At 34.7% G+C, this 20,740-nt stretch overlaps 1 protein-coding gene across 1 annotated transcript; it reads right to left on the reverse strand.

The window, feature by feature from the left end:
• Window positions 1–6,740: 6,740 nt before the first annotated feature.
• LOC130710866 (uncharacterized) lies at window positions 6,741–19,105 on the reverse strand. The gene is made up of 15 exons (XM_057560251.1): window positions 18,893–19,105; window positions 18,606–18,776; window positions 18,462–18,513; window positions 18,256–18,363; window positions 16,736–16,820; window positions 14,496–14,550; window positions 13,748–14,146; window positions 11,757–11,816; window positions 10,594–10,692; window positions 10,359–10,469; window positions 9,625–9,696; window positions 9,414–9,530; window positions 8,591–8,740; window positions 7,807–7,907; window positions 6,741–7,205 (listed from the first exon to the last, which is right to left on the reverse strand). The coding sequence occupies exons 1-15, from the start codon at window positions 18,956–18,958 to the stop codon at window positions 6,878–6,880; spliced, it is 1,974 nt and encodes a 657-aa protein (XP_057416234.1). The 5' UTR covers window positions 18,959–19,105; the 3' UTR covers window positions 6,741–6,877.
• Window positions 19,106–20,740: the final 1,635 nt, after the last annotated feature.

Consider the following 20,740-nt stretch of genomic DNA (forward strand, 5'->3'; position numbering starts at 1 on the left):
GAATAGTAAGCTAATTAGGGGGACAGAGTAAGAGCTGGGGATGGAGGTGTTAATTTAGTTGGGGCAGAAGAGGTGAAGTGAAGTGTGATATAATATTAATGTTGATGTGATCATGTGGATTAGAATGAATCAAGTATGACATGTAGGTAGGTACGGGACAAGCTTGTTGGGAACAAGGGCTAAGTGTCCGTATCACTGTTATCCTTTTTCCCGACCCATTTGCTTCCTTGTTTCCTTCTACACTCTTTAGTCTTTTCTCATTTCAACCAACTCCTTACTCAATCACGCGCATTCTAATTAGGGGTGGCATTGATCTCCTAGGGTTAATTAACCCGCTAATTAACTTGGCAGAGCAAGTTAGATTTCTAAACCCACCAATTTGTTTTGACTCGTCCGGCCTAACCCACCAAGAAGCCATTTGGCTGATCAGATCCTTTTCTTTTCAACTTTTTAACTTTTCTTTTTGTCTTTGTCAAGATAGCCCATAATTACTAGAACCGTGAGATAAATATTTCGCTTCACAGTTAACGCACTAAATAGTAAGAGTTGACTAAAGAGTTTTTTATTCATAAGAGTTGAGAATCGAACGTCTAACCACTTACTTCGTAAATTTAACAATATTTACATATTTAATTTTCTAAATTATTATAACTTTTAGATGGATTACCCTACTAATCTATTTCATTTTAAATCCAATTACTCATATTTATTTTTGGCGGACCAACCTACTCTAAAATTGGACATGCATGGTGTATTATCAAACCCATTTTTCAATTACGGGCGGAATGGATTGAGACGTTTTAAGCGGATTGTTGGCAAGACGGGCGTAGCAACGAATTGTTCGTTAATTTAATTTGATTTATGAGGTTTTCTCTTATTCGTTACGTTATTTTAATTTACCAACATTATTTTTATTTAGTAGTAAGCAAATTAGATTTCCGTAAGGATGAAAGTATAAGCAAGACTCTTGTTGAAGAAAAATACGACCGTTTCCCAACGGGTGATGCTATCGAAAAAATTGAGAATAAGACATTTTTGGTAAATAATGTTCAGCAGTACGTGTAAACATGCACACGCTCAGAGCTACACTTATCTGTTTGCTTCAACAACTTTTAGTCAAATCAAAAGGTGTTAGGTCCACGCCAATGGATCCTCCTCACTCTTTCTCTAAAATTTCGTTAATTATACACTAATAGCTATTTTAATTCAAAGTTGAACATTAGCTAGTTAGTGAATCACTGTCTTAATTGTGAGTAATATGACACGAGGCCTCTAATTGGATTGTCATGATTTGGTTGAAAGATATTCCTAAAGAAGGTTTTTAGCACCAAGATCACATCAGCATTGCTAATGATTTAGACAATCAGAGTATATATAATATTATTCAATGTGACATTCTTATCAAAATCAAAGCTAAGTAGATTCCCAGCAGGAGAAGTTTGATGCAAGGAATCGAGGTACATGACAGAAATTAATTAAAGTTAGCTTAAAAGATCCATTTGCTTAATAGTACTGAATTTAAAATGGGGGACCATATCTTAACATGATACTATAATTCTTTTCTCAAATCAGAATCAGATAAAGATGCGGAAATCAATGAAAGACCGACAAAAGGAACAGACAAGGAATTATAATTTCCCAAAATTATTTTGCAATATCTATATCTAGCTATTGATCTCACAATAAGCTAGGATAAATGAATGAATAAAATGAACGTAATTAAGACACAATTGGTAACATTAGAGGACAGAAACAAACCAAAAATGCTCCCCTTCCCTATGTGCTTTAGTTTTGTAGGCTTTTGGTTATAATATGAGGATAGTTTTATTAATAATGAAGCAACAAATGAGAGAAAGATTAGATATTGTTGTTTCATGGTGTGGTTGAGCCACGCACACAACACAATGGTGTTAAAGTCCCAACATTTCAAAGTGGCAGTTCTTTGGTGTCAGTCAGAATAATGAAGGAAGAGTACCGCCCGGTGGGATTACACGTGATTGCCCCAACATGCGCACGAGCCATCTGGGCCGGTGCACCCCCACGGTTTCCTTCTACTCTGCACCAACAGTACAGTACATATCTAATCATATACTTCATTTATCCATGGCATCAACTAATTAATGGTACTAATTAATAATTAGAACAAAATTAACACGGTCAATCTAGCTAATTTTATTTCCTCGTTTATGGGACGAATCTCAACAAATCACTTGGAGGGGTGTTGATTGAGGAGGAAACAATGAAACTTTAGTGAGGGGATGACAAGATGATGATCTTTAAGTGCTTCGTTTTCTGTCGTGCCCGGAAGATTCTATCTTTTCCAAACTTGGTTTTTATAGAGTTTGGATTGCACAATTCGAGACGGTCATGAATGTCTAGAAGTACATCCTCGAGTCTCGTGTCTTTGTCCTGGTTGCTAGACCATAGTTACTTGGGGTTGGTCGGGGCTGATCGTCCTAGTAATTGATCGGGTGAGGAGACAGCGTGATCAACTCGGGAGTGATCGGTTGAGCGTCTTCTAAAACAATTCCCAAACAAAATAGTTTTTATAAACAAATGTTAGCTATTAATTAATTAGAATAAATAATCTCTCATTGGAGTTCAAACTCTAATCATTCATCTACAATTATCATTAGCTCAACAATGTGAGCTATCATCCCTTGTCAAACAAAATAGTAATATATATATATATCACGGAGTTGAAAATAAATAGTTGAATGCCATGAACGTGTTTTAATGGTCCAACCCTTTAGAAGAAGATATGATGAGAGAGGACCACCATATACGTACAACGAAATTCAAAGGTCACATACAACATTAATTCTAGCTCATAATAATGTTATGAGTTTGCCTCCTTGTCCGGTGGATTGGGCAATTGAGTGGGTCGATCTGAAATTGCAGGCAGGGAAGGTTCGTTCAACTGTTGACATTGCACGCATGGCCTAAGAGTAGGTTGAGGCCTCCTATAATAGGGTGCATAGAGTGTGTCTCCATTGATTTGTGACCATGAGGTACACACAGCCACATCCTTTGAATTTGTTTGTCTTAATTGGAGGATATGAAGGTGTGGTTGTTGGACATTGTCATGCTATTGTTTTCTTTGTGGGGCGCGTGTTTAGTGATTACTCAACAAGCCAGACACAAGTAGTAGCAGGGTCTATCTATCTATCAGTGTGAATCAGCCAGATAAGGAAAGGAAAATCTTGAGTACTCATTAATTAACTTGGTCCACTTTTCTTTTCTAATTTTTTTTTTGGGTTTGGTTGGTTTGTTTTGTTGGAGAGCACAAAATGAACTGATTGGCTTCGGATTTGGGCGGCACAAACTGATACTCTCTCAATTTTAGAAAGAATTGTTGTTTTAGACATTTAAATAGGAGTATTTCAAAATGTTTGTTGCTTTAGAAAGTCAATACATTTTTTACTAATTTTTTCCAACTATACTCTCATTTAATAATTTTTTCTTACTTATCACATTTTATATTAACCAATCACAATTATTTTCTATTAACTACATTTTTCTCTATTTAAGTAGAATTTAATACCTATCAGGGTCGTGTAGGCCTTAAGGCAATTGAGGCAATTGCCTAATTAGGCCCGTGGGAAAAAACATTTGGTATTTATATATAATATATATACTACTGAGATATAAAGAGGTAATAGAATAATTAAAAATGAAATCATATTAATTGCAATGTCAGTAATACAGTGTGAGAACTGGGAAGTGCAACTTTATCCGTAATTAGTAGTGGTGTTTTGTACTTGTAAATTTACATTTTATTATAATTAATAAATAAAATATTCATTAATTTTAGATTTTAAAAATTGAAAAATTAATTTGTGTTTACTATTAATCGTCAGTTTTAAAATTGATAAGATCTTAGGAAGGAAAAAACCACGTGAGCAAATGTACCTTAAACGTTATTGCGACCATGATATTGTAGGCCCAACTATGATTGCTGACTGCGAGGTTGTTAGTATTTTAACTGAGTTGCTTGATGAGCTGGACATTGGAGATTATGAGACAAATATTTACAACATTCATTCTTTGAAGTTCATTCATTGAAGCTGTTGGTTTCATTTGCTAGGTTTGTGACTTTGAAGGGGCTAAAATCTTATAAAACGTATCAAATTGATAAGATCTTAGGAAGGAAAAAACCATGAGAGCAAATGTACCTTAAACGTTAATGCGACCATGATATTGTAAGCCCAACTGTGACCATGACGGCTGACTGCAAGGTTGTTTGTATTTTAATTGAGATGTTGATGAGCTGTTTGTTTCATTTGCTAGGTTTGTGGCTTTGAAGGGGCTAAAACCTTATAAAACGTATCAAATTGATGATATTGTAGGCCCAACTGTGACCATGACGGCTGACTGCGAGGTTGTTTGTATTTTAACTGAGTTGCTTGATGAGCTGAACATTGGAGATTATGAGGCAAATATTTACATCATTCATTCTTTGAATCTATTGGTTTTCTGAAGTTGTATAAGTGTACTGATTTGATAAGTTCAGTAAGTGATTATCAATGTAACACATGACACCATCATTGTGAGCATTAGGGCTTAAAATGTGTAGCTATAGGTCCACCTCTTTACTGACTGGTTGGATTTTGCAATGCTCTTACCAAATCTGAATGATTACGATTAATCATCCATTTGCTACAGTTTAAACTTGTTATCAAGTCTCTGATATGTCAAATATCAAATAACCTGCTTTCTGATGTGATCTCTGCCCTTCTCATGCAAATCTGTGTGGTTTTACTCATCATAACTTATTTGGTATAGTTTTTAACCTTATAATATCATTAATTTGGATCTGTCTGGCAACTGACTGGTTTTCCAACATAATGGCTAAAATTCCAATGCAATAATGTACTCAAATGACTGATATATGTATATATTTGTATGACCTTTATTTTTTGGCTGGTATATTCTGTTGGAGAGTACATAATGAATTGATTGTCTTCGGTTTTGGGCGACACAAACTGTTATTTTCTTATAGTTTCCATGACGTTGAAGATTATGAAATGAATGAATCTAAATTATGGTATGAGAACTACTATGGACATGGTTGAAAGTAAATCACCAAAACAATAATGGAGAATTTTATTTGACCCAAGTACTGGATAATTGTCATTCTGTATACCCACTTAGTTAGAGCCGAATTAGCCTTGCCATCATGGTTCAAGGAATATGAATTGTCAAAAATTGGTAAATAGCCATCTCGTCCTAATGTTTTCTTTTCTTTCTTTTTCACATTTGGGAATAATGCTTCTAAGTCTGCAAAATGTAAATTCCAATTCCTGAATTAGTTTATGTTTCTGTATATTTTGGTGTGAGGGGCATCAATTTCCATTTTGTATTGGGTTAAATATGTTCGGGTCCCTGAACTATAGCGAGAAATTGATATTCGTCTATCAACTAAACTTTTGTCGCTTTCCATCATTTAACTTATAAAAGCCGTTTGATTTGCATCCCTTTACTCGTTCTTTGCTTACTTGGCATGCCAGCTTGCAGGTCAAGTGATAACATCTCAGTTTTTTTCTTTTTCTTTTTTCTACGTAACCTTTTAATTTTTTTCCCCTTTTCTCTTTTTTAAAAAAATTGTCAAGGGCTGGTAAGGTTTAGCGTGTTGTAACGAATTAAACCACATGCTCCACCGCTTGTGCAAGCCCCCATCAATTCCTTTGAGTTTCGGTCTTGCGACTGTACTCCCCAGGCGGCCGGATCCCCAATGAATGACCTGCTCGACTATTTTGGAATATGTCCACTGACCCTTCTCCTTTCCGGGTCTGGATTTTTCGCGTCGTTTCAGTCGTCGTGGTTTAAAAAAATTGAGGCTTTAAGGAAAAAAAAAAGGTGTTCTGGGGTTTGGTGAAGAAGCCAAAGGTAACCGATGTGAATCCTGCAATTCTCGCTCTCAAGACCTAGAGAAGCAAACTCGCTCAATATCAGCAAAAGGTTCAACCTTTATTTTTCAATTTACATTTACAATCTAGGTAAAGCATATCCGAATTTGTGCTTCAAGGTTTTCCAGTTGGGTTCTTTCAGATTATCTCAATCAAATGTGTTCTAGCCAGAGTTTGAAACATAATCAATCATTATCTAATTTCTAAGTTTTGTTCACATCGAACCTTTCTTGGATAGGAAGAAAGTACCAAATAGAGCAAGTAGAAGAGCGAGAGAAGTGCCAACACCCACTATAGAGTTCGAAGGAAACGCTGCACACAAGTTGGAAGCTTCAATAATTTGAGTGAGAGAGAGAGAGCAAAACGTAGAGATCGAAGATACCTTTGTGGGTGGTGGTGGGGGAGTCGAGGATAGCCCAACTGTTGAGATCGTCGGAGCGGGAGAGGGAAGCGGAGAGGTGGAAGCAGCATGGGAAGAGGAATTGGGTTGGAGGACGAGGAGGGCTGAAAAGGGGGCAATGAGAAAGAGTGGATGTTACTGTGGTGGAAGGGAAGGGGAAGCCTCAATTCTTTTGAAAAGAGGAAGGAAAAAAAAACACTTACATGTCATCACTTGACCGGCAAGTTGACATGCCAAATAAGCAAAGAACCGGTAAAGAGATGACAGTCAAACGGCTTTACAAATTAAAAGATGGAAAGCAATGAAAATTTAGTTGAGGGACGAATACCAATTTCTGACTATAGTTCAGGAACCCCGAACATATTTAACCCTTTTGTATTTCACCGGACGAGTTTGCACTATCTAGCTTTATTGTTGTACTCAGCCCCAGCTTTGACTCAAAAGTACAAATCTAGTTAAGAATTGCATTTAATATGCTAAGACCATATTGTAATCAAATCAGGCAATACACAATGAGATCAATATATTCATGTATCGCTAAAGATATTTAAGATAACCGTGAATTTATTTACAAAACTTCATCATCTTGTTGGACGTAAAATGAACCATCATCAACAGGCAAGGATGGTGGGGTTCCAGGTGGTATACGAGCTGCACCGTTCTCACCAGCACATATGGATAGAGCCTCTGCATCTCTGAGGGTTGCATCCAGGTCAATGTGACCACTTAGCTCATTAATAAACTTCAAGAGGGTGTCGAAGTCCATTTCCTCTCCTATTATTTTGTTTCGGTATCGTTTCAACACTGCCACACATACATAGAGGTGTAGATGCTCGGACGGATAGTGCGTCCATAATACTTCCCATAAGCGCATTGTGTCCTCGTACTCAAACTCCCTGAAATTTCAATCAATACTTTTTATTAGTCTCAACAAGCATTGCAGAAAAATGTTTCTGATGATTCAAGACAAGGCTAAACCTACCAAGACTAGAAACTTAAATTAGAAACACCAATAATAACTCATTTGTAATCTCCACGAGAACAGACAGTACAAAATCTCCCAATTATAATCTCTGGAGAGTGTAATTTCTCCCAATTTAAATGTTGAAGAAACTGTCATGAGAAGAGAGACCACACTAATACTTTCAGCCATGGGTCAACAAACCTTTTGGACTGTTGAACATTGTAAGACAGAAATGAAGCACAATGACTTCAAAGTATTAGCAAACTAGAGAACATTGTCCACAACATGTCTATCATAAGTCCCAAATCAATTTTTAAGATTCAATTTAGGTTAAATAGAAATGAGGCAATAAAATGAGGCAATAATATCTCTAGCAAGCAGATAGGCAGAATGTAATTCAGTGAGGAATGTAAATCAAAAAGATTTGAAGAGAAAACAACAACATTAGATAACATAGAAACTAAACACATTTAACATAGTATGTATCAGAAGTTAATGCACAATGACAAGTATAGCAATTCAAGAAATCTAACCTTTTAAATTGAATCAAAACCCAGCGGAAACAAAAGAAGTAATTTAAGCAGTCACGCTGCTTAAAATAGTTATGCAATGGACTATCCAGCAGCTCCACCAACTGCAACAAAGAAATATTAGTTAGGAGCGGCAAAAGCAATGCATCTCAGTATAAATTTCCTACAGAGTTGTGGAGACCAGCAGTTACCCAAAAATGCAACACATGTGATCGGATGGTACAGATAAACACAACATAACACACAGATCATCAAAAAGTATCAATGCCAGTTTCTGCTACAGAAGGATCAATAGAAAATCGATTTCCAATAAAAGTATCAGAATACATATAGATTATATGGGTGACTGATATCATATTAATTTCTCTATATTGCAGAATCAGACATACCGGCAAGACTAAATGGCAAAAAGTTGAAGAATTTTTATTTTCATACAACTTAAGAATCATCATAAGCTAGTTACATCAGTAAAGCCGGTCAGAGCCAGCAGCACAACCTCTTTATAAGTATCAAAGGTATGGAAAATCAGAACAATATCCTCCATTTATAATCTTTCAGAGTCAAACCGTTCAAGTACATCCCTGTATATGCAACTACTTATAAGATGAATGCATAATGAGCTTGTGTACATATCTTACAAAATAATATATTGTATAATGTTAGGAAAAGGCCACTGAAGACAAAAAAAAAGAGTAAACATACAAAATTTGAGGACTTCAATGATCAAAAAGCAAAAATCAGGTCTGTGTATGTGGCTTGTCAGGGGGAAAGAGAACAAGAGTAAAACCTTTGATAATGCAAAAAGCTGAGAGTGCATTCCATTTTGGTCACGGTTAAAATTGGGCCCAAGGCGCTCCATTAACGCAACAAAACACCAAAATGCCTCTGATTCATCACCCATCACAAACAGTATTGGAGACAGAAGATCACTCATACCCTGCAAATTAGCATTATATAAGATTTCCTGAACATACCCCTCAACTATTACCTGTTCATTTTTGGGATTGAGGAAGAGAAGATGGCAAATCTAAGCAATAAACAGACACATGATGGTTCTTGGAAGGATAATAGTTATTGAGACACTCCCTGACGACAGCAAATACATAATATTCTTTGTTTGATAAAATAATCATAAAACATTTACAGCAACCGCACAGATACCCAATAGGGCTGATAACTTCAAAAAAAAAAAAGATCAGAACAAAATGTTTGGGTTAATATAATAGTGCTAGATACTGCCATACGGGTTCAGAAAGACAAAGGAAAACCTTCATTGCAGAAATTGCCTCTGCTGCAGGAAAAATGTGATACAGAACACATCCAATATGTTAATCACCCTATATCCTACCAGGTAATGATGAGGCCTGAGATCTTAACTCCAAATATTGACTCTAAACCAAAAGACCTCTATTCTTTCCTTCCATGAAAACCCAGGCATCTCTTCCTCTCTAGCTAACCACAAAAATTTCAAACTAACAAGCTACTTAGGAGGAGTTACAGGTTACCTAACAGCTATTCAGAAGAATTAAGATTGTGCTCAAACCTACTGGTAAAAGGATTTATTTGCTGTTGTAATTATAAGATTAAGCCCAAGATCCACTGTATAGTACCTGACAATAACCAAGATCGAAGTTGTAGAATGAGTATGTCAACAGGATATCTCGCAGAACATTCACATTTGGATTATCATCCCCCTCATAAAAATTGAGTGATCTATCAGTTCTCACCTTCAAAAATACGAGAAAAAACAGTTAAAGCTACACGATCATCAATTTCTGCTAATTTACAATCATTTCAATTTAAAACTTGTTTCCAGCTTACCACGTCTTTCTCAATAAGCCCTTTCCTTTCCCTAAATTTTGTGAATCTTCTAGCCTGTGCTGAGGAGATACTCTACATAGAAAATTATACAAACAAATTCATATTCTGAAAAAGGCTTAGTTGAGGGCGTATAGTATTACAGGAGAAAACTAATGCAAAATACGGCAGATATATCCGTGATTAGAATCCTCACACAAGTATTAATTGAAAAAGAAAACAAACTGACAAAAGGAATCAGATGACTTAATCCAGGTTCAGATTATATCATATTTGTGTAACTGGCAGGGTTAGGGTTTGTACAATCTTCTATTTCGGGGTCACATAATCCAAAACCCAGATCACTGGGGATAGCAGTAACTGCAGAACATAAATTCTAGCTTGGTTCCAGGTGAGAAGAAAAATATCAGATGCAGCTACAATGTGGTTTCAAGTGGTTTAACAATATTTGATCCAAATCTGACTCATTACACCCATATTAGATACCGTATCCTCGGTGTTGCATCAGTAGACTTATTTAATGCTGAAAGTAAAGTCCTTCTAGCATGGTATTAATTTAATTATTTAACAAACAAGAAACCAACGGTTAGCTGATAATCTCATAATCTCATGATTTTAGGATAATAAGTATTAATACAACAGAAACTGACCTCATATGATCAGCTGCACCTAACATATGATTTGGAAAAATATTCTCAATTATATCAATGAAAAAGAAGATTGGGATAAATGAAAACCTGCCACTGGTTCTTTATGGTTTCATACTCTGACTTCTTAACTGTCTTCAGGTATTCTCTCTCAGCATATGTTGATTCATAGGGATAGTATCCCAAAAGCAAACCCCAAACCTATCATTTATATAAAAGCTTTATCAGAGGAAGTGCATATTTTAATTTATGATAAAAATACTTAGCCTTAAACTCATCACAGATTATGTACCCAAAAAACTCATCACAGAATAAATACACAAACCTCAATTCGTAATTTGTGGTCAAGTCCACCATAAAATATTCTCTTCCTAAAAGCTTCTGAATCTGTGACTCGCCCTTCAGAATCCAAGAAAGTAATCAACTGCAGATGTTTGACACCAACAAACAATAAGCAAACAACAACTGAAAACTTTCTGGATAAATAACATGAATGACAATGGACATTTTTCATTTCCAGTAGAAATTCCATATTTAAATTTTTTTAGAATGAAAGGAATATAATGACAGATTATCATGAAACCTTCTAATGCCTTGTTCAGTTCTATAAACACTATATAGCTCTCTTAACCCCAAAATGGAAATTTTACTCACTCTCTCAGTTCCCTCCAAAACTATCGATCCCCCTTCATGTTTCAGGTATTTTCAATTATCATAACATGTCTGTGACAGTGACAGGACCTCCTTGAAATTTGGAATAGAACGGAAAACATCAAATTTTGATAGTTTTGATATCCAATAGATCAAGTACTTGCAGAAAGGGTTGGGTAGTTTGAGAACAAGCTTGTTGAGATATACTGTAAATACAGTAAATAGGGAGTCAATATATCTTGTCTATTGTAACTATATTACCTTGATGATAGGTAGACCCTTTCCTTATTTTAGGTGATTGCTATCCCTAAACTTATGGGATTACTCTTGTGTGTGTGTATATATATATATATATATATATATATATATATTGTACTCTGTTTCATAGTATAATCAATTACAATAGTTTATTCAACTAAGCTAACTTACATCCAGCCCTGCCTATGGGATGTCAAGTATTATATAAATGAATGCATTTTATTCTAACACGAACTTTAACAGAGTAGTTATTTGCAATGTACCACTATTTTTATTTACCTCAAATATCTCATCAAAGATAATGAGGAAAGAAAATGTTTTTTATCTATAACTAGTTATAAGTTTATAAGCATCTGATTGAATCATTGAAGAATGAAGATAAAATAAACATTTAACTACTAAAGAACTACTTTCACATAGATGGTCTGCTGATCCTCAAAGAGCAAGCTAATAGAAATTCCAGGAGAACAAACTATTGTACCAAAAGCTACAGACCCCAAGAAGAAAAAATCCTACTAGATTATGTCATTTGCATTAGGAAAACTTGCATTAATCGTTTATGAAATATACAACTCATACCTCTTCAGAACCTAAAGGGGGTTGCCGTGGTTTTCCCCATACCAGTGATAGTTTATCAAACTGCCAGAACAGAAGCAAAAAAAGATACAATTAAGATTACACAGTATAAAAGGGAACAGGGAAAAACACTAAAGTTTAGCAAAAATGTGCACTATCCTAAATCAATCCATAATCATACAGAACAGATATTATGTTGGGTTGTGACTACTATATTAACACAGATTGAAACATGCCACCAAGATGCAATGTGAACTAGCCAAATGACATACAATTTTTACTATTGTCTATACTACCCTTGAACAAATTCTAGAACCTTAAAATAATATTGTTCAAGCGTTTTACACACTGAAATGAAAGTAGTGCACAACATGTTGCTAACTTGCTAAATGAGATGCTAAACATGGCTCCAAATTTATAAAAACAGTTGGTCAGACAAAGAGATTGGGTTTGGATAATAAATATTTTATTTTAGTTTTTACCATAAATGTTGAGTTTGAGTAGCTAATTTATATGGCAAATTATGCAAAATAGTAAAGTTTCATTAATTTCTTATTTTTTTTAATGTTAATGAATAATTCCTTTCTTCAATGAAATCTGCACTTATTGGTACCACACATCGTGGAGTTATCCTTTACAGAGATCAATCTCTGCAACTGCACCTACATGTCCCTTAGATCTTACTTTTGTTATATTTGACTATCTTACTCTCTTATACTCACTAGGAATTAATTTTTGCTTAAGTCAACATATCCTAGTAGCCAAATAAACCAGAAGCTTCACAAGGGCATCTAACACCCATAAGATCTAATGTTAGAAGTTTAGCCAACCAGACAGTTGACAGAAAAATTAAGATCGGTATCTACACTGGTTTCACATATTTACCAAATAGATGAAGAGATATAGAAGAAAGACAAATTATTTTTACTATAACCTAACCAGTCAGTGCTGTATGTCACAGGAGGACTCTGCAAATGACTGGTGTATGACTATAACATTCATCAAGAGCCCAACATCCATCAATGACAATAAACTAAAGATCTTAAACAAGCTCACTATCACATTCACACTCACCAGTGATGAAAAAATTTAAAGGCATGTGAACCCATAAACTAGATATTTCCTATACCTCCTTACAACTGATAAGCTCAAAAGTTCCCCACACTGGTGGCAGCTTTCTCACCATGTTCATGTTTCAAACATGAAACATTCTGTTTATTAATGATGAAGGTCAACATTAGTTGGTCTGAGAATATAAATTCAAATTACGTAATATTAGCACAAGCAGTGGGAGTTGCATTAAGACTGAAGAGATTAGTTATCTCTTATGAAGTGTATTTTACTGGCATAGCTTCAGCTGTCGGTACACTTAAAAGATACAGGCCACAGATCATCGCACTGGATGCACCTTAAGAGACTTAAAGATCCCCTTCCCAAATGCATTATGGATTAGGTTTGTTGTAGGCATGATTTTATCATCTTAAGAACTACCTTGAACCGGAATAAAAAAACCCTTAATCTACGTACTCTTATTTTAACCAAGCTTAGGTTGCATGTGCAATAATTCTCTAAACACTGCCAAAATTACAGCCAAGTAGATAATGGTAAAGATAGTAGCTATTGAAAGACAAACAACAAATTAGGAGATGCCAAAAGATTAACATGTATGTGTAGATGTAAGTCATAACCATATTCAATAACCCATTATACTGAAGTAAAAGTAGACAAAAAAAAAATGAAAATAGATAAATAATAATTCCTATTTCAATGAAAATGCACACTTATTCCAAAAACTACACATAGCTGAGGACCTTTTACATAACACTGTTTTTAAAATGGCATCCCACTGTTTAGGAAGTTAATTTTATTCAGGGTAGAATATATGAATAAAGTAAGCACCAAACATCTCCAATCAAAAAAAAATATTTGCAACAACGTCACAAAGTTTTCATGTTGTACATTCAAAACCTTAGCACCAAAGAAAGGGGGGTTACCTCCTGAGAATCTAAGACAGCAGGACTTTCATCAGAAATGTTTTCTGCAACATTGGAAGACTTCTTCGGAGGATCAAGGTTACTCTGGATATGGGTTCTCCTCTCATGGACACTAAACCCATTGCTATGGTTTTCTCTAAAGAGTTGTGAAGTTGTTTCACGGGCAAATTTTGTGACAAGAGAGAACTTCTCCAAAACTTGAATAGAGAGGTCCCGAGCAGGATCTTGAACTTTATGTCTTGGCCTCCCATGGAACTGAGGAACACTGGCACTTCCATTATAGACACCACTATCACCGTTCTCCTGGTTCTCATTCAAAGAGGATTCATTGAGAGGTGTATTTGAAGGTCCGCATGCAAGAGAAACAGCCCTTGGCAGCTCCAAGGAAGACAATGTCCTCTGGACGTCAACCAAGCATTAGAAAATTCAGCAAGCCAAATAAAATAAAATAACATAATCTTATATTAATCAAGTAATACTTCAGAGGCCTATCGGAATTTCAAATGTAAGCTAAACATTTTCATTCTTCTAATCTTTCTTGATAGCAAGGCAAGTTATTTGACTTTTGGTGTATTTAAGAAAAAGACAAAGTTACTCATGGTCTCGTATCACTAGTGAGGTAAATTTTCCTCCTTTTTTCAGAAATATTTTCCTCTATACATGCTGCTGATATTGCTAAAAGCCAAAGGATCAATAATCCAGCTACTAAAACTAAACAAAGTCACTTGGAACATTGCACAGCACACACCTGCAGTGTATTCTGAAAGTCATTCACAAGAAATACATTTGCATCTTCAGCAGATCTGAAATGTGCAGCATAAGAAGCAAAAAAAGAATTATTTCACATGATTGCAAGTCTACCTTTTGCATTAAATTAAGAACAAAATTGCGAAGAAAAAATGAATAAAAGTGATATAAGTGTCTTAACGTATTTAGGTCCCGTTTTGAAGAGCTTATTTGACCTTATCTTACAACGTCAACGCTTATGCAAGTGTTTTTGGAGAGCTTATGTAATAGCTTATGGCCTACCTATTAGCTGTTTTGAGCTTATGTTCATAAGCTGTTCAGATTCTACTTATTTATAACCTATTTTCAACTTATATCACTAAATTTCTTAAAATAGCTTATGAATAAGCGTTTATGGCCATAAGTGCTTAATTAAGCTGCTTTGCCTAACGAACCCTTATTCTTGCAATAAACATGGCAATGAATTACGATATGTTTGCAATTTTATTGGAGAGATGGTGGCATAAAAGAGTGATTTTGAATTTTGATGCATACGAGGAAAAGGGCCATGGGTATCTGCAATTAGCCAATTACAGTGTGTGGAAAACGGGCAAAGACACCAATATTTCAAAAGCATACTAAGGTATCACGAAATGTGTCAAACGGCAGATCACATACAAGAAACTAAGAATGATAAAGTCTTGCAAATAATATAGTGAAGTCATATAAAAAGCTTTACGATGACAATCAGACAGTGTGGTCGATGACAATCAGACAGTGTGGTTCATCAATTTGGTATACATCAAAACAAAAAACATCATTTATAAATCCATAGCAACAAAAACAGTGGCAACAACTAGTTACAAGACTTGCCCAAAAAAAGTAACTATTAAAAACACTCAAGACCCTGTTTGTTTGAGCTTAAAAGCCTTACTTTAGGAATTAAAAAATAAAGGATTTGTTTTCAGAGCTTTTATTTAAAATAAGAGTTACTTCGTGTTTGGTTACAATCATAAAAACACATTTTACTTTGTGTCTCTTACTCCCATCTATTGCAGATGATTATTTTGAAAAGCTTCTCATAACAGCTTTTAGAGAAAAGCTAAATTGTTTATTCTTTGCAGACTCTACTTCTTTATCAAAATCTAATACAAACAAATTAAAATAAGTGGTTTTTTTTTTTTTCAGAAAGTGTTGATGTAAAATAGTCTGCAAAAATTCACTCTTGTGCTCCCCGATCTATCACTCTCCAGTAGTCCAGTCCCCAATAGACAACAGATAAAAATGGATTCACTAATCAGTTCTTATAATAGTTAGAGCGAGGACATTGAGAACTTAACAAATAATCAGCACATGAGTTCTGGTGTATGATTAACTGGTAAAACAACAAAAAACCAACTACCATTGAAATGAATAACAACGCTGTTTTTGCTGATGCCAAGGATAAGGGAAAACCCTCTTGATTCATGCATTAAGAAATAAACAGTGTAAAATGTGTTTTTATGATTGCAACCAAACGCAAAGTAACTGTTATTTTAAATAAAAGCTCTGAAAACAAATCCTTTATTTTTTTAATTCCTAAAATAAGGCTTTTAAGCTCAAACAAACAGGGTCTTGAGTGTTTTTAATAGTTACTTTTTGTGGGCAAGTCTAGTAACTAGTAGTTGCCACTGTTTTTGTTGCTATGGATTTAAGAACAGAGAGAGTAAAAACAACCAGTAGGGAGAAATTCAACAGCACATATGGGTATTCTCAAAGAACTTAAAATCATGTTCCATGTCATTCTTAGTGAGACTATATGAAAACATTTGTCTTTGTGAAGGTATTAGTTATTCTTGGCACATCTTCCCATGAAGGAATAAGCAAATAGAAAATTTACGCAAACAATCAGTTTAGAAAAAATGATATCCAGGTCAGACATCATGATATGATGATACAGTCTTTTACCCCCGTTCCATTTTCAATTTTCTCCTTTTCCCTTTTATTATTCCATTATTCTATTGTCATCTTTCTCTTCAGAACTCTTCAGCAAGCCTGGCTTTTTATTGATACGATACAAGTGAGCTATGGGAATCAATTAACTTCTTTTTATTAGAGCTTGCTAGCTTAGACTTAGCCTCATAACGATCCCACAAGCTTTCTTGGTTCCCAGGTAAATTCTAATATGGTGTACAGCATATTATCAATAGAATGGTGACTATATTATTTACTAAGCTAAGTGACAAAATGAAAAAAAATAATGGCGTCAAACCAGAAGCTAACCTCACAAGAAGAACATGTTGTTTTACTGTGGCAAGGAATTCTTTGACTCCTCCACTATAAAAGTAGAGTGGAGGATGAGCAAGTCCTGCATACATATTTATTCACACAAGATTGAACTGTCAAAAACAGAACAAAAGGTATAGAATCCCGCCTTAGAAATAAACAGTGTTGTAAACAAACACAAACATCTAATTCACCAAATTTGGCCGAGAACACTTAAAAATAATACAGCTAGCAGATACGTATTCACTTGGCCGAGAACACTTAAAAAAATGAGCCACAACAGACTTTCAAAGAGAAAACATACATCCAGCAATTAAATGCAGCAGCAGATACGTATTCACTTGGCAGATAAATTGAAAAACCGAACATGCTTTTTTTAATCATTGTAATTGGATGATACGGACCAAGGGTAGGAACAAATGCTTGATATTTCAGAAACTGGCAAAAACTGGAAGTTTTACGTTAATATATAAGTTAGCTAATAGTTATGATGTCAGAAGCAGGGATGAAACAGAATAGGCAAAAAGCCAAAAACATCTCAGGATGGTTTTGAAACAGAACAAAGTATGTCAACTTCTAAAAAAACATTCTTAAAATGTATTCAACTTGGAAAAAACATCAAAACAGCTAATATGCTTGTATTTTCTGAAAGGTATTATTTAAAAGGAAAGATAGTGTCACTTTCTGATATTTATTAACAGCATTAATTCTTACATACATTAATTTTTTCACAATTATATAACAAATATCTGGCAGCACCCTGTGCCTAATTTTTTTACAAGTACTCTATCCATGCTTCACAATAAATCATATGTACAAGTAAATACTGGGTATTAATTTATCCCCTACATCAAGGAACCTTTTTCCATACTTATAAGTTTTTCTCATGCTATATCCAGGTTAAAGAGAAAAACAGTTTCTCAGTTTATTCCTCTCAAATCAAAAGTCCTCAGTTTAGTTTTTTCCTATATTAGGCAGGCATGTGTAGGCTAAGGTTCCCTTCAGGCTTTTACTTGGCCTATAAAATAAGTGCTATCCATTTTTCCAGGTCAATTTTGAGAATCCTAGTTCCCAACATTTGATGACTAAGTTTGAATATATGATTGAACAAGTTATGACTATCTACTCATTTTGTGTCAGGTCAAATTTCAGAGAATTTGATGTAGTGTTGCTGCCAACTTGCACATTAAATCCAATGGAACATTTGTTACTTTTACTAATAATGTGCATAACGCAAGTGGCAACTTTAATTTACTGACCATTTAGATGAATCCATCCTATGAAGTGCTTCCTTAACATTTATTCCAAAACTAAGAAATTAACACCTTAATACCTTATGGCAAATTAGCAACCATACCATCAAATCGCATGTGACCCCCCACCCCCACCCGAAATGGCCCCACAAATAAAAGTTGCCTGGTTGATAAATAGCAGAGAGCGAGGGGAACAATACATAATTTTGTTTGAAAACAACCACAAAAAATATAAATCGATTAGTCTCATCAACAGAAATTCACCTGATGATTGAACAACAATGATATATTGCCACCCAAAAGCAGGGGTATGCCTCCGAATGGACCTGATGTCAGTGAAGGGCACCGCACTAATGGTGTAGAGGCTTCTGTCTAAACAACAAACAGAACAAACTTCAACATTTAAACCACGCCGCATGAGGCAGTAAACAAAGTAAACCAAGCAGTCTACTACTCTAAATGCAAACTACCTTTATCAGAGATCCCATCATCTGAACCATGGCCTTTGTAAGGCAACCAAGTCTACAAAGCGAAAACAAGACATTCATTCACATAAATAAACAGCAAACTGCAAACCACAAGTAAGCGTAAACAAACAACCAAAGTTTGATTACCATAAACAAAGCAGCGCCTTGCTTAATCAACTTGAGTCTCCCACTGATGGCGAACTGAGTCGGATGAATTGCAACATTATCCTTCAAAAACACAATCTCAGCACCCTCTCGCTCACTGGACGATGAGCTTTGCTTGGCGCTATCGCTCCGTAGCATCGTGCTAGAAGAACCCTAATCCCCAAAAATTAAATAAATATTCACAAAATTCAGTCGATTGATAAGATAACAAACAGTGTGAAATTGAATCGATAAAACCCTAATTGATCGGAGGACGGTGGTGGTCTTACTTGTTGCTGCGACGCAGCGGCGTAATCGGCGTCGTCGGAGAGGTCGTGAAGCTCTGATTCTAGCATCGGCGATTTTGCATGAAACTGAGAACACTGTGTGAGAGAGAGATAGAGAGGGGTTTCTTCGAGACGAAGGAAAATCGGTGATGAGGGAAAATGAAGAGAAATGAGAAATGAGGAAGGAAAATGCGAGACGTTTCTATGTGTTGTAACTTGTTTGTTTGTGTATAACGCGGGTACGAATTCATTTCGTGTTTTCGTGGAATGTATGACTACAGCACATGAAATAAACGGTTGAGATTGACGAATTTCTTTTACCGTTCTGATTTTCTTCCATCACCGCCTTATAAGAAGCTTCAGTTATTGTTTTTGACTTATTTATTAATTATTAATTATTATGCATTTTTAATTTTTTAGTGTTAAATTAAATTATCCAGTTAAATTATTTGATTGGCACTAAATTATTTTCACGTGTCTTCGAGTATTTTTGAAACTAACGTGTCTTCTAGTTAATTTAATTTTTGTCAAAACCATTTTATAATACTAGTGTGATGGTCCGTGCGTTGGACGGAAATTTTAGGTTGTTCATTATTTTTTTTTATATATGAATTAATTAACTTAAATTCATTTAAATTGTGATGGTATGTATTTTGGAAAAAAAACATGATAGTATATTAGTATGTATCTTACATAGAAATGACACTTTCCACTTGAAGATGGGGATCCCCGTGGGGACTGCCCCATTTGGGGCCCCGACTTTGGGGAATTTTCCCCCGTGGGAATAGGGGTGGAGACAGAAATACCGCCGATAAGAATTTGGGGACGGGGATGGGATCACCCTCCCTGCCCTGCGAAGTCCCCGCCCTGTATATATAAGTTAAAATACAATAACACACTTATAAATATTGAATTACTTACGATACAAATTTCACTTTTGGATGAGTTGAATGCTCGACAAAATATTTTGAGTGTTGAACTTCATATATTTTTATGAGTTGAATGTTGTACTTTACGTTTCAAATTGTTATTTTGTAGACTTCACACATTGTGTGATTAATTTTATTTACTTTTATTTAAAATTTATTATATATTTATATTGAATTTGATGTAGTTGCATTGTCACTTGTGGTCTTTAAAGTTATTGCATAAATTTGTATATTTTGTATATGTACACTATAGTTGTATACCCGTGCAATGCACGGGAAAATATGTTGTATATAAATTATGCTATTTATTATTTCCTCCGTTCCAAAACTATTGTAGTTTTAGCTTTTTTTTTTTCCAAAACTATTGTTGTTTTACATATCCAAAACACTTTATCTCATTCTCTTCAATTCATGCACTCATTTAATATTGTATCTCTCAAGTACTACCTCTTATTTCCACCAATCACAATTCTCACCAATTAGTTGACCAATGATTTCCACTCTCTCTTTCATATAACTCATGTTAAATAAGGGTGTTTCAGTCAAATTATAACATCAATTAATGAATTGTTAAACTTTGTACATAACCTTAAATTACAATAGTTTTGAAACGGAGGGAGTAATAAAATATATTAGATAAGTATAAGAAAAAATTAATAAATTATATAAAAATTTATTTTAGTTTTAATTTAACATTAAAATATTTTATTCTTTCTCCCCGTGAGAGCTTTTACCTGAAAATTATAAAAATTTAAGTAGACTATATTTTTATATAGTGCACTTTTAACATGAAATTATATTGTGAAATAGTGCATTTTTTATAAATTGCGTTTCTACTTATTTGTACATGGAAGTATTTCATGTAAAATGTTTCTTCCCATCGGAGCATTTTATCATGTAAATGTTTCAGCCCGTTTTAACA

The sequence above is a fragment of the Lotus japonicus genome, chromosome 4 (assembly GCF_012489685.1).
Source record: "Lotus japonicus ecotype B-129 chromosome 4, LjGifu_v1.2".
In the NCBI taxonomy this organism is placed as follows: domain Eukaryota; kingdom Viridiplantae; phylum Streptophyta; class Magnoliopsida; order Fabales; family Fabaceae; genus Lotus; species Lotus japonicus.

Coding starts and splice junctions, on each gene's coding strand:
- LOC130710866 (XM_057560251.1), bottom strand. CDS start 18,958: ATGCTAGAATCAGAGCTTCACGACCTCTCCGACGACGCCGATTACGCC. Junction 18,777..18,892: donor CCGCTGCGTCGCAGCAACAA/GTAAGACCACCA, acceptor TTTGGGGATTAG/GGTTCTTCTAGCACGATGCT. Junction 11,817..13,747: donor CTGTCTTAGATTCTCAGGAG/GTAACCCCCCTT, acceptor CTGTTCTGGCAG/TTTGATAAACTATCACTGGT.